The sequence below is a fragment of the Marmota marmota genome, unplaced genomic scaffold, assembly GCF_001458135.2.
Source record: "Marmota marmota marmota unplaced genomic scaffold, marMar, whole genome shotgun sequence".
NCBI lineage: Eukaryota > Metazoa > Chordata > Mammalia > Rodentia > Sciuridae > Marmota > Marmota marmota.
Window position 1 is genome coordinate 11,658,776 of NW_026000241.1, and position 14,389 is coordinate 11,673,164.

The following is a 14,389-nucleotide window of genomic DNA, read 5'->3' on the forward strand; positions in this document are numbered from 1 at the left end:
AAAAAAAAAAAAAAAAAAAAAAAAAAGCCTACTAAAACACCTCCTAAGCCTGTTTCCCCCTCTGTAGGGTGGCTCCTGCAGGTGCGGGGACGGTGTTAGGCACTGTCAGGCACCATCTTCTGTTCTGGAGTCTAGGTTAACTAGCGGTCAGAAGGCCAGGGTCATGATTGTCTTGTTTTCAACCTCTATGATTGTACGGCGGACTAAGAGAATTGTAGAAAGCCCTGGAATTCTTTTGGGGTATAAAGAAGTGATATTTGAGAAGCAGAGCATAGCAACACTTAGAAAATCATACAAAGACCCTGTAAGTTCACTTGTTCTTTCCTTCATTTAGAAAGTGCTAATCTAAGACCAGCAGAGGGCTTGACTCTGTGCTCGGTGCTGGGGTATGGTATTGAACTAAACAGAGAGAGAGAAAGAGGATGTGTTAACAAATGATTATTTGTAAATAGGATCAGAAAGAAAGCTGTGAACAGGATCTGTGAAAGAGAGCAAACAATGGGGGAGGAGGGGGTGGGGAGAGCTGAGGCCAGAGGAGGAGTTACAAGCCAGTCAGAGCAAGGAGGCTCCAGGCCAGGAGGAGAGCAGCTTGTAACTCATGTAGAGGCTCTGTGCCTGGCCTGAGCTGTGCGTTTAGAAACTGACCAAGGCCAGGAGCCGAGGGATGGAGCTGGAGAGGACAGAAGCAGATAGGGTGTGCAGGTCCTTGAGGCCATGAGGACTTGAAGTACTGATAACTAAGACACTGAGAAGACCTTATCTGGTCTTGGCAGGGAATTACACCATCTGACTAGGTTGTGGAAGAGCTGTGCTCTCTGAGCCCGACCACGTGGGCAAACTTCCAAGTTTTCCCTCTAACTTCTAGTGCCATGTGGCTTCCACAGGGCTCTTTCCCATGCCTGCCCTGCCAGGGAGCTAATGACCCCCCCCCCCCAGGAGCAGCCCTCAACTGCAGACAGGGGATTTTACCACCTGCACTGGGATGGTGGCAGCCCAGACCATCTGTCCCACAGGCAGAGGTGCAGAATGACTTCTATGCTTTAACATTACCAGCTCACAGCCTGCCAGAATTCTCCCGCTCACCCACCCAGTCCAGCCATCATGTGTCCTCTTGGAGGAGAAGAAAGAAATAAAAAGAGAGAGAGAGAGAAAGAGAGAGAGAGAAGAGAGAAAGAAAGAAAGAAAGAAAGAAAGAAAGAAAGAAAGAAAGAAAGAAAGAAAGAAAGAAAGAAAGAAAGAAGAAAGGAAAGGAAGAAAGAAAGAAAAAGGATAGATAATGTCAAATCCCCCAGCAAGTCCCAAGTCCTCCTTCCTGGCCTGAGTAGAGAGCCCCTTGGCTCCCCTGAAGATAGATCTGTTAGTGTAGCAGAATGAAGGTCACGGCTCCTCCCAGCCATAGCTTGGCTGTGCAGTCACCATCTTAACTTTTCCAAGACTCTAAGACAAGGACTCCACCTTCCACCAGAGAGACTGCAACTGTGGCTGTAGATGGCCAGAACTCGTTGAGCCACCTCCTCCTTATAAGTACAGCACACATGCACACACACTCCACGCCCACTTTGTTCATTATGTGAGAAATAGAAAAGCCCTGCGGCTCATTTTCAAAATATAGCCTTAATTGGATCCAATTGTAGCCATTTTAATTATCCCCCTTCCCTTTGCCTGCCCCAATTTTAAATTAGCCAATCGAGTAGATTATGACCTGAGCTCCTCCAATCAGGGTGAAGGGCAGCGCTGGGTTAGGGACTGCCTGTTAGGTGCGTTTGCTGACCAGGTTTTAATAGCCAGCAAGAGGGCAAAAACTTGCCTTGCCTATCCACTTTAGAGCACGTGTTTGATTTCTTGCGGCACCTGGGTATTTCTAACAATTAAAGTACAACTGATTTCTCACTGATCCATTTAGACGTAAAACCTCTTCCTTCGAAATAGCATGGGGTAAGGTGGGAGGATATTCCACTCCCTATGAGTGCTTTATCTTTCTCAAAGAAACTAGTTGCTTAATTGAGAGCACAGTCCTGGTCATGTTGGCCAGTTGAAACATATCTTTGACTTATTCATCACGAGTAGCAGAAGCTATTAGTGCCCCACGCATACACCCTGGGCACTCACCGTTCCCCAGGCAGGCTCCAGTGCTTTCTATGATAAACACCTGCAGTTTTCTGCCTTGACCATCCTCTGCCTGCAGGAGCATGATCTCTTAGTGTGTGCTTGTACATGCTGCCAGTCCTGGGAAGTCAATGCCCCCAGGAGTGGTTTCAACCAATGACAGTTAAATATTAGAGGACAAATAGCCCAGATTCCTTGGCCTTTGATGGGACAACTCTGAAGCACCTTCTGCGTACTTCCTCTGAGGACCCAGGAGGATTGAGCCCCAGTGGGGCCGTGTCTGACTGCCGTAGGGAGTGCAGGGGGTGAATGGTGTACACATATGTGTGCCTGTGGGCACATAAAGTTTGTGCATAAGTGTACAATATGCGCTTTGGGGAGGAGTGTGTGTGATTGATCTGATGACTGTCCAATAAATATTCACTCCTCCTTCTGTTCTGGACAGAGTGTACTTCTCTTCTCTGATATTGGGCTTGGCCATTAACTTGCTTTGGCCAAAAGTCTATTAACAGATGTGACACTGACAGTGCTTTTGCAGTCTGGTTGAGCTCTTGAACTTCAGTTCTCATGAGAAGAGTTTGCTTGTGGTAGTGTCATTCCTTCTACCTGGCCCCAGATTGGAGAAATAAAGAACAAACCTCAAACCAACCCACAGCTGGGAGCCAACCTCAGTTGAGCCCAAGTGACCCACAGACCCTGGAGTAAGAAAAAAAAAGAAGCTGGTGTTTTAAGCCATTGGATTTTGGGGAACTTTGTTATCAAGCATTATTTCAGCAATCACTAATAATTACAGAGTGCTATGTGGGATTTGTGAAGCATACGTATGGATCGTGGGCATGTGGAGATGTGTGAGTGTGGTGCATGTATATTCCATGTCCAGGCAAATGGTATGTTGTGACACACAGAAACAGAAAAAATAAGGATTATATAGAATAAAACCAAACCAATGAGTATGTATACCCACCCCAGAGTGGGCTGCATTTAGGTTCATACCCAGCTCGGGGTCAGAAGGTATCTCAGGTTCCTGGCAGAGAAGCCCACAATCTGCAGCCCTGCCAGTGGCTTCTAGGAAAGTGGTGTCAGCCAGACAGGGGTGTTTGACTTGACTGTTGTCCAGCAAACCCGGGAAGAGGTGGCGCAAGCCCAGCTGGGTTGTGTCTGACCACACAACCAACCTGTGTGTGCCTTGGCTGCAGAGACTTCTGTCCCCACAGCAGGGCTTGGCAGCAAGGAAGACGCTCATGCTGCAACCTGGGAGATGAACAGAGGGACTCTGTGTGGAGCAGAAAGCAGCCTCAAGCACATGATTGGGACTGGGCCTCTGCATGGAGCTGTGCCTCAGATCCGAGGCCCCAGGGAATCCCTGCAAGTGTCCCCTTTTCCTGCCCTCATGCATGGCCAGCTGAATAGGGACCCTGCAATGAAGAGAGCTCTTGAGTTCCATCATGCAGGCTGCACCTCAGTCCAGCAGCTGTGACCCTAGGCAAGTAACTGAACCTATCTGGGCTCAATTTCTCAACTTTAAAATAGAGATAAATGTAGTATCTCATTTGCAAGTGACTTAATCCCTGACAAGTGTTGGGCTCGCTGCCTGCTGATGGTTGAGTATACCCTCCAGGTACTGCATTAAGTGCATTAAAGTATGTTACAGAAAGGATTTCACGTGCAGAAACTGTATAATGTCTGTGTTACCATCTAACTTAGGCTGGGCTCCCCCAGAGACAGAGCTTGAGACAAAGATTCAACTGAAAGCAATTTATTTGTGAGCTAACTCTAAGACACATAAGTAGAGAACTTGGGGGACAAGATAGGGAAAGCCAGCCTTACCCCTAGTGATAATTGGGCTTCAATCCTGTTGGAGACTCTGAGATGTGCAGAACATGCACATGGGGCATTTACACCAACTCCCATCAGTCATGGTTGAGGGCTGCCTCAGGAGGTGGCATGGCCAGCTTTTTTCCCTATTTACCTGGGAATGTCCCAGTTCCAGCATGGAGAGTCCTATGACCCGGGAAACCCACCCCAACCTGGATGGATGGTCACATCCCCTGGAGAGCATTAATTTCCCAGCACTTCCAGGGTGTCACACACTGGCCAGAGCTGGCTGCAGGGCCCAGAGCAAGTCAGAAGATAGAACTGCTGACATGTAGGAGATACTATGTACTAAAATGGCCAGGCCTGAGAGGATGAGGATGGGATACCCAATCCCATCATGGAGGTGAGAACAATGAGGTTGGGAGAGGTGAAGTAATCTGCTCAGTTCACATGGTGGCAAGTGGCCTTGGGCACAGGGGTTTAGCCCAAGTCTATGCGATACTGAAGCCCGTGCTCCTGATTGTCAGGCTCCATGACTCCTCCTCCACAAAACAGCTGTGGAACACAGACTGGAGGAACAGGAAGGACTACAGGGAATTGGCCAATCTGTGACTAGAAGCATCTACAGGTCTGCTATATTCAAGGGGCCACAGAGGCAGGAGGAGCTGGATGTTAGACCATGAGGAGGTGGGGCCCGTGGCCAAAAGGACAGTATAGCAGCCTCCAGCTACTCAGCTCGGGCTGATTCTGACCTATGGGAATGGAGGCCCAGTGTAAGTAAACAACCCTGAATTTTAAAGAAAGCTAGATTTTTATGGGAAATCTCCAAAGTATTATGTGTCATCTAAGAATATTTGTGTGTGTGTGTGTGTCTGTGTGTTGCTGGGGATTGAATCCAGGGCCTTGTGCATGCGAGGCAAGCACTCTACCAACTGAGATATATCCCCAGTCCTCATCTAAGAATTTTCTAACCAACCAAATATGGCATATTTGTCCCTGGCTACCTGGCTGTGACCCTGAATCTTATCCTATGGCCAGTCTACTCATCTCCATAGGTGAACCTAAGAGCTAGTGTTGACCTTTATCTTCAATAAAGGTCTCTACAGAAATAGGGACTTGACCCAGTGTGCATGTACTGCACATGTCCACCTTTGCTGAGCTTTATTTGATTTTTGTCTATGTTTCTTTCCAGCTGTGTCTCTGCATGTGTGAGTCCACAACTGACTCCCAGCTTACAAAAACTGAGACCAGCCACAATGGTAACAGGCCAGTTAATAAAGAGCTGAAGCCCTCAGCAACTTAGGGAGGCCCTAAGCAATTAGTGAGACCCTGTCTCAAAATAAAAAATAAAAAGGGCTGGGGATGTGGCTCAGTGGTTAAGTACCCCTGGGTTCAATCCCTGGTACCATAGATAGATAGACAGACAGACAGACTCCCCAGTTAGATCCCATGCCCTAAGAGCCCAACCTTCCCTAGGATCCCCATTCTTCCCTTCAACACAACAACACCAGGGCATGGCAGGGACCACAGGCACTCTTGTGCCCACACTGAACTGCTATTACCCTTTATCTCTCTCCTCCTATTCTCTTTGCCTCTGTCTCTCTTGTTTCTTCCTCTTTCTTTTATTAAACTATACAAAATCATCTTGAATCATTGTTGATTCAAAGATATGCAGTTATAAACAGTGGCATGCTGGTAAACAATTAACAACCCATTCTCTAGGAGTAAAAGATAGTCTGATCTGTAGCATTGGTTAATTTCTGTGGTGTACATATTCATACACTGACAAACCAGGACCAGGGGAAGAGTTACCTACCTGCAGAAGGAAGTCAAAGAGTGCCAGGCGTGCCCACTCCCCACGGTGGATGCCCAGGCACGAGGCCTGGCCTGGCCAGTTGCAGCCACGTGCCAGCAGGGCCTGATACTGCAGCCAGCCCAAAGCCAGAGAGTTCTGGTCTTCATCTGGGTCACCCAGGTGCTGCACATCAGGTGCCCACCAAATGACAGGCCTTGTGCCACCGTCCGTATAGCGATAGGGCAGCAGGGGACTGTGGAAGCGCCGGGCCACAGCAGGCAGGCTCCGGCGAAGACCCAGCACACGGTCCACGTGGAAGGAAAGGACTTCAAACAGGTCCCCAGGCCTCTTGATCAGACCACAGAGCCCCTGGGAGCAGAGTTGGCTGAAGCTGGGAGGAGACATGTCCTGAAGGGTACCCTGGGCAGAGAAGCCAACCTGCAGCACCTGCCCATGGGCGGGGACCCTGGCTTTGCCCACCACCTCTCCCTGGGCCAACATCCGAAGGGTCTGCACATCATGTTCTGTGAGCCATGGGGGAACCTGCCCAGCAGTCATTGGGCTGGCCAAGAGCCCAGGGGTCTTCGCATCACACCATACGGACATCTGCAGCTCCCCAACAGAGTTAGGCCACTGATGAACCCCCAAGCCTGGGGTGTTGTCCCCTGTTTGTTCCCCACCAGTTGAGATTCTGTCTTCAGTTCCCAGCAGCTGATCCCTGCCTGCCGCTGGAGCGGATGGGAGGGTCAGTGCAGCAGTAGGTCTCCAGGCTGGAAGAGCTGCCCCGTTGCTCCCTGTGAGTGGATTGACCAGGAAACCCATCTCTCTCCATGTCTCCTTGTTGGGGCTGCTGTGCCAGGGGTGTCCCAGGGCTTTGATTCCTACATCTCTGACTTCATGCTCCCCCAGAAGCATAAGATGCTGGGTACTGACTCTCAGATCTCTTGCCAAAGCAATGGCCCTCTTGGCCCTCCCCAAATGCCTGGTGTCCCCTTCTGGGGACTGCGTCCTTCTGTCCATTTGCCCTCTGTGGCCTTGCTTCTCAGCACAGGCCAAGATGGAATTCCTTGGCGAAGCCCGGCCTCTCCAGAATCCCATGTTCCTTGCTCGCTGTCTCCGGCTGGAGCTCAGAGCTTGGCGAATGTGGGACCCAGGGGTGCCTGTCTCCCCCTGGGGATCCATAGGACCAGGGTCTGGGCCGGCAGCTAGATGCTCTGGGGGGAAGCGGTTAACAGCCACCACAGACAGGATCATCAAGAGGCAGAACGCCATCGCTGAGCGCCTCTTGCCACGCAGCCTTCTCCAGAGCCAAGATGCCTGGGGGATGGGGTGGGAAAAGATAGCTTAAGACTGGGAAAGACATCAGCCCCAACCCACAAAACCACGGCGACAGTGAACAAAGGAGCATCCTAGGTGCAGGGAAGAGTGAAGAAATAGTAGCCCAGGTGGAGGGACAGCTAGCTGCTCTCGAGAGAGAGAGCAAAGTCCGGGCAGCTTGGCTTGCCATTACCTTACGCAGGCCTTTGCAGAAAACACCTGCACACAGGCTTGGGCTTCTCCTCAGCCTCCCCTCTGGGTTAGCCACCGTACAACACTGGCCATCATGCCCCACAAGGGAATTTTCCACATCTGTGTCCTCCACTAAGTGCTGGGAGCCCCTCTGCTCCCATCTCCATGTGATTCCATGGGCCCTCTCGAGAGACTTCTAATTGTCCCCCACTAGTATGCTCATCCTCCTTTCCAGGGCACATGGCCATCCAGTGAAAGATGACTTTGCCCCACCTCCGTGGCCAGTGGCCATGGCCATGTGACAAAGTCCTTACCTTTGGCATGAGCGCCAACCACTCTGCCTGTGCCACCTGTTTCAAAGGAAGTTGGCTGCCATGGCCTTTCTCTGTCCCTTTTCTGGCCTACTGGCACTTGAATGTGGCAGTATCAACTCTGTACACTTTAGCAAGTGCACACCCAGGGGCAGTGACCAGCACGTGGTTCCTAGACCAGCAGCCTCAGTATCTCCTGGGAACTGATCAGAAATGTGGATTCTCAGGCCCTGAGAAACTGAGGTGACTCCATTTTTGAGAAACCAGCTTCTACCTCAAGGCCTGTCCAGAGGGAGGGGGCATGACCCTTGTCCTTAGAAAAACCCATAGACTGCCCCTAGGCACATACCCACCCTGCTGAGTTGTTTGTCTGTAAATAACAGGAGAGATCTGCAGAGCCAGGTGTCCCTGACTCAGTTAGGCTAGGTGAGGACCCATAGCAACCCCCTAGCAACCACCAATCAGCATGAGACAGGGAAAATACCTGAAATGCCAGGTGACCCTCCCAGTAGTTTCGGTGATTGATAACACATTAGGAAACCGTGTATTTTAGCGTGTACACCCATCAGTTCAAATTTATCCACCTCTTGAAATCACCAATCACCCCTACCCGACTTGTTCCCGCCAAGTGAATATGTTAATCAATGTTAAGAGTTGTTTGATTTCCCCGCGGTGTGAAATGATTTGCTGTGTGATGTTGTGACGCATAGAGTATCCCCAAAAAACCTATAAATCCTCACTGAACTAAGGGCCAGGACTCACTCCTCGGGACCGCTGCGTCAGAAACGGTTGTGAGTCCAGGCTCCAGCTTGCAATAAAGACTCTTGTGTGATTGCATTGGATTCGGCTCCTGGAGTTCTACTGGGGTCCCACGAATCTGGCATTACAACCCTACTCCAAAAGCACTGAACCAGAAGTGGGCCCAGCATCCTGGGTTTTCCCAACTTCCCCCTATGACAGATGCCAGCTCAGGTCTGAGCACCACAGCTCTAAGGCAGCGTAGAGCCACTGGAAAGGGAAGGAATATGGGTTCCTGCAAGGCCAAGTAGGAGCAGAGCTGCCAGGAGCTGTCTGAGGCATCTACTGTGAGGTCTCTATACCCATGAGTATTTCTTTTAATGACACCTGCCAGCAGAGCACTCATAGATAGTGAGAATCAATGACTATGTGGCGACTGAATGAATTAAAAAAAAAAAAAAATGTAGCCCACATCACAAAAACTCTCCCCAGATTAAATATACTTATTGCATTTGCCAGATTCTTCTCAGAGAGTTTTGATACTATGTGAAATATGGGACAAGTTTCTGGAATGCATAGAAAACTAGGCACAAAGTAGACAGAATTTAAAAATCTCCCTTAGGGCTGGGGATGTGGCTCAAGCGGTAGCACGCTCGCCTGGCATGCGTGCAGCCCGGGTTCGATCCTTAGCACCACATACAAACAAAGATGCTGTGCCCGCCGAAAACTAGAAAAAATAAATATTAAAATTCTCTCTCTCTTTAAAAAAAATTTATTAAAAAATCTCCCTTAAAGAGGAAACCAGGCCAACAGAACAAACCCTGCTCCATTTTTCTCATGCATGTGCTCACTGTTCTGAAAAGTCCCTTTGTGGGTGACAAAAGGGGATTGTTCAGGATCAGTTCTGCAGTGAATGTCCAACATCAATAGACTCCCAGTTTCTCTCAAAAGTGCCAGTTCTGTCCCCCACAATCCACCCCAGCAGCAACATTTGTCCAGGCCCCCTGACCCCGGACCAAAGCTGATGGGGTGGTCCTGGACCCTGACCAGTTCTGGGCCAACAGATCCTCGCCCCTGTCCTCAGCCCTGGGAACTTGGAATTGTGGTAAGGTTGACTTCCTCTGCTCATCAAATGAAAGTAGGGGCCCGTGGCCACCCAGCAAGTATGACAGCAGTTGGTCTGTTCTGTCGAGAGCCAGACTGCAGGGAGCGAGAAGGGAGGACTTCTACAGACAACCAATGACAGAAACAGAAGGGAGCCTGGCCAGCTTCCTGGAGCTGCAGGCCCAGTCCTGAGCCTGGCCCTTGGGAGCTGCACTTACTGCCTGGACTCCATGGGACTCAGCAAATCCAATGTAACCCATCCTCTCTGTACTGGAGCCATGGACCATGTGCACTCCTGCTACAGGCAACCAAAAAGGCCTCATAAGATCATCTCAGAGGTCCCTTCCCTGTGCAATGAAGAGCATCCCCAGCCTCCCTGAGTCACCATTAGGCCCTCCACTTCCCTTCAACCATGTGACCTGGAGGAATGGCCCCCGGATGTGTTTTCTTTTTGTCTGTTTTCAGTCTCTTTCTGAGCCAGTGGCAGTTTCTACAGGAACGAAACACATTCTCTTCTCAGCACCCTGAACATCAGAAGATGAGCAAAAGGAAGTGGGAAAGCCTCAGAATATCCCACGGCCCCCTCCTGCCTCCAGTTCCTCCACACTCATGCCTTCCCTGTCCCAGGTCTTCCTGTCTTTTGGAAATGAGGCCAACATCTCCCTCTCACCACCCCAGGGCTGGTGCATTAATGTCTTGTGGACCCTCTTCATGCCGGATACCTTGGCTGCAGGGAGCCAGTGTATAGTGTTAGGGAGAAAAGGAGTCAGCAGAGGCAGTGTGTGTTGGCTGCCTGACCTCACTCTCTGGACCAGCCTCCCTCACTACAAAGGGCCAGCTTGGATGGAATGACCCTAAGGGCTCCTTCCCCACAATAGCCAGTGATTCCAATTCAGGTGGACACTGGAAGTGGACTGACCCACATGTGGGCCCTCATGGACCTTCCCCTGACCCACCCACCCCTGATAAGCATCTACAGCAGAGCAAAGCTAGACATGAGGAACCCCAACACCAACACCCCCTAAGGCAATTTGGGTCCTTGAGGGATACCTTGAGGGGAGAAGGAGCCTGGAGATTTTCCTTGAAAATGTGTGGTCCTAAAAAAACTGTGCTCCCCAAACCTGGATTTCACCAGAATCTTTTCCTTCTTACTGGAGATGCATTAGAAAAATGGTTTTCAAACTTACTAAGGGAATTCCATCATGGTCGACCTCGAGGCAGAAGTTTAAGAGAGGGCTTTGTGTGCTGTGCACTCGTCCCCCCGACACACACACACACATTTTACCAAAATAGCTTCTGTTTCTTACCAGGCTAAAAGGTAGCATTGTCCACTCAGATACCTAAACCAGAAGCCTGACCTTCATTCCACACCTTCTTCTGCCCCATATACCCAAGCACACTTTTTCCTTCTACACATCTCTTCAATCAGTCCATTTCTCACTGTGCTGACTTGACTGAATCAAGGACACTGGCAACAGCCAACAGCCCCCTGATTGGCCTCCGTGCCAAACTCCCGCTCTTCTGTGATCCACTCTCTGCAGCTGGGTTACACCCTCAGAGCTCTTTAGAGAAAGTGCGCATGCCTCAGTGCTCCAGCCATCTTGAGCTTCTTCTAATTCTGGACAGAGGCATCCTGTCTCCACACCTTCACACCTACTGTTCCTTTCATCCAGGACATTCCTCTCCTGCCTGCTATTCTTCAGGTCTCAGCTTAGACCCGTCCCCTGGAAGTCTTCCCTGGAGGCCCCTCCACGGGTTGGACACCCTCTCTGTGCTCCCATAATTCATTGCTCCTCCCAGGCACAACACTTTTCACTCTTTGTTCGGTATTTTATCATTTAACAGTCATCTCTCCCAATGGATGGGTTGATTCAGGTCGACAAGACCCTGACCCACTTGTCATTGCATCTCAGGACTGGCACAGTGCCTGGGACACAGGAAGCTCTCTAAGAAATGAGCTTCAGATAAGAGGGGTTATCAGGGAGATGCAAACACTGTTCCCTGGCTAACCTGATGGCCAAGGGGACTCCTCCAATCCTAAGGTACTCAGATTCGTTTCAAACAGGTGTGGTTTGACACACAGACATAAAAATGATTGGGATGAAAGAAGTTTTTATTAAACTCAAGGTCCCCTAGAAACAGGAGGCATGACATGCCACACAGGGCCACAAGGTGAAGCACAGACAGGGAGAAAAACAGGCAGAGAGACGGGTGGCCCCTGGAAGAATAGGGAAAGAAAGGAAGGAAGCTGAGCAGGTTCAGGGCTGCATGACTAATTTCCTCTGGCTTTGGGCTACAGGTGTGTGGTTCCCCTTGATCCTGGGGGAGTTGAGGGATGGGAATAGTGTCCCAGACTGCAGACGCCTGATAGAAGGAGCAGGTGAGGATATGGACCCAGGATTGGTTGGTTCACTTATGAAGTCACACTCAGAGGCAAGTCTGTATACTACTATATCTAGGAATTACCTAACACTACAAAAACAGGACCTTCCTGAGCAGCAAGGCCTTGGAGAGCAGAGCATCAAGAATACAGAAAAGAGGAAATCAAAGTTATCATACTCATGTTACATCCCCAGCGGACAATCCTCCTGCACAACATCAGCTGCCACCTCAAGGCCTGAATCACTCTCTGCCTTCTTGCAGGAGAAATTAATGCCTTTTGGGCTGGGGATGTGGCTCAAGCGGTAGCGCGCTCGCCTGGCATGCGTGCGGCCCGGGTTCGACCCTCAGCACCACATACAAAACAAAGATGTTGTGTCCATCGAAAACTAAAAAATAAATATTAAAATTCTCTCTCTCTCTCTTTAAAAAAAAAAAAAGAAAGAAATTAATGCCTTTTGTGAAAACTTTAAGTCACTAGGAGACAAAAGTCGGCCTCCATCCTTCAGAGAGACAATTCTGAGAGGCACTCTGTATGGTATAACCCCGGGTCCTCAGTGGAACCAAACCTGATCAAGCAATGATTATCACCCCTAAGATGCCTTTATCTGATAACCATTTTGAAGTCAGAGTCCAAAGTTTTGTCCAGGTCAGATATATTTTTAATTTGGTTTTCTTACCATTTTAAAAACACACACAAGTAAAGCATGCATATAGAAAAAATTGCCTATGACAAATCCAAATAATACTATGAAATTGGAGCCAAGAGCGAACATCTGCTTCCCCTACCCAGAAGGAGCCACAGTTAGCCATTTGAGGATACATCTCTCCAGGCCTTTCTTTTCCCTGCATTACAATATAGGCCTCCATCACAGTGTATCAGTTTCCTGTAGCTGCTGTAACAAATTATACAGATCTGACCACTTAAGACAACAGAAGTGTATATCCTCACAGTTCTGGAAGCCAAGTTTCACATCAGTTTCATAGTCAAAACCAAGGTGTTGGCAATTCCCTTTTTTTTTTTTTTCATAACAAACAATGCTGCATGGAATATCTGGTACACATCTCTCCAGGGAAAATCCTGATTATTTCCATAGAGGAGACACTAAGAAAGGAAGTTGTTGGGTCCCGTTCCACTGTATGGCAGTTATTATCTCCTTTAATCTGCACAACCACCTATGGAAATTGGAATTATTTAATTCCTATTTTGCAGCTGAGAAAACAAAAAAGTCCAGAGAGCTAATGTTTGCCTAGGGTCACAGAGTTGGCAGGAATACCAATATTCTAAATCAATACTGCAGGGGAAAATGGCCATGGAATGCTTGTTTGGGTTCCTTCTTCTTCTTTAAAAAAAAAAATGTGTTTTCAAGTTGAAGTCATAATCTGTATTCTCGAACTACTAGATACCACTGGGAGAAATAAATCATCTTCTAAAGATGTTCCAAGGAGACAGGCTGTTTTGATCCTGCTCTCGGCCTTACTTGGCTTCGGACAACCTGGGGAAAGTTGGCAGTTGCAGGGAGAGAGGTTCAGAACCGCCATGAGCAGATGTCCCTGGTAGGGCCACCCAAGTAAAGCTTTGAGAAATGAAAGGCAGCTTTGATCAAACTGAAAAAAAAAAAAAATCCTCTGTAGAGAAATATTCAGCTGAATAATAAAAAATGCATTAGGAAAAAAAAAAAAAAGCAGGGATTGATGCCTAATATGCTGGAACGTTTGTTGGTGGGACCCCGGCTGACCCCAGCTGCACACTGGCTGGGTGAGGCTTCCTGCTCCCCCCGATTCTCACCATCCAAACACTCCCACTGTCCTCTGCCCTGCAGTGAAATGGTGTGTCCTTCTCTGTCTTCTCCTACAGCTGCTCTATTGCTTCTTCCCTCTCAATTCCCTACCATCTACCCCTTTGGCAGGACTCCCCATTAATTCCTCAGAGAAGATGCCCACTGGCCCAAGGGCCACATCCACCCACAGCTGTGGAGGAGGAGTGAGAAAAGGAATCAGCCAGAAGAACCAACAGCACAGGCTTAGGAAAGACTCCACCGAGTTCTATGCCTGCCCTTCTAAGTTGCGTACCATGTGCAAATCACACACTGCCTCTGCTCCATGGCCTGAGTTATAGAATAGGGAAATGAGACCATTTCTCCCTCCAAGGAAGAAATACGTAACTATGTAAATGAGTCAAAATGTGTAAAGGGCCCATCAAGGGGCTGTGGGTGGATGTGGCCCTTGGTCCATTTGCATGAGTGGTGGTGTCCAAGTTATTCTGTCCCCATTTTTTAGACATTATTTTTCTGGGGTATGTAAAATACCCACTCCTCTTCCCAGGTATTGGCACATTGTAATGTCAGGGTAAAAATGGGGACATTTTGGAGCCCAACCCAAGAAAGAGGGAGAAAAAAAGGTCTTTGATCCTAAACCTACAGAGTAAGCCAGTAGGAGGCCACCTGGCAATAAGGAGGATCTCAATGTTCTGCAGAGGCTCTGTCGAGAGACAACCAGGATGTGATGGGGAGGAAGCGCTTGGCTTAGAAGCATATGGAAAGATGCAGTTAACAGAGTGGGAGCCAGGAGGGAAGTGGGTGGAGGGACTAACAGGAAAAGACACATTCAGACAGGTGTGGGGTTGGAGCTC

General features: G+C 49.0%; 1 protein-coding gene across 3 annotated transcripts in view; it reads right to left on the reverse strand.

Moving 5' to 3' along the window:
* Gask1a (golgi associated kinase 1A) overlaps nt 1-14,389 on the reverse strand; it is a 57,272-nt gene that overhangs the window by 14,041 nt on the left and 28,842 nt on the right. For all 3 annotated transcript variants that reach the window (XM_048794768.1, XM_015489413.2, XM_048794767.1), the window contains exon 2: nt 5,738-7,033. In XM_048794768.1, the coding sequence (XP_048650725.1) occupies nt 5,738-7,033 (1,296 nt within the window). The remainder of the gene's footprint in view (nt 1-5,737; nt 7,034-14,389) is intronic.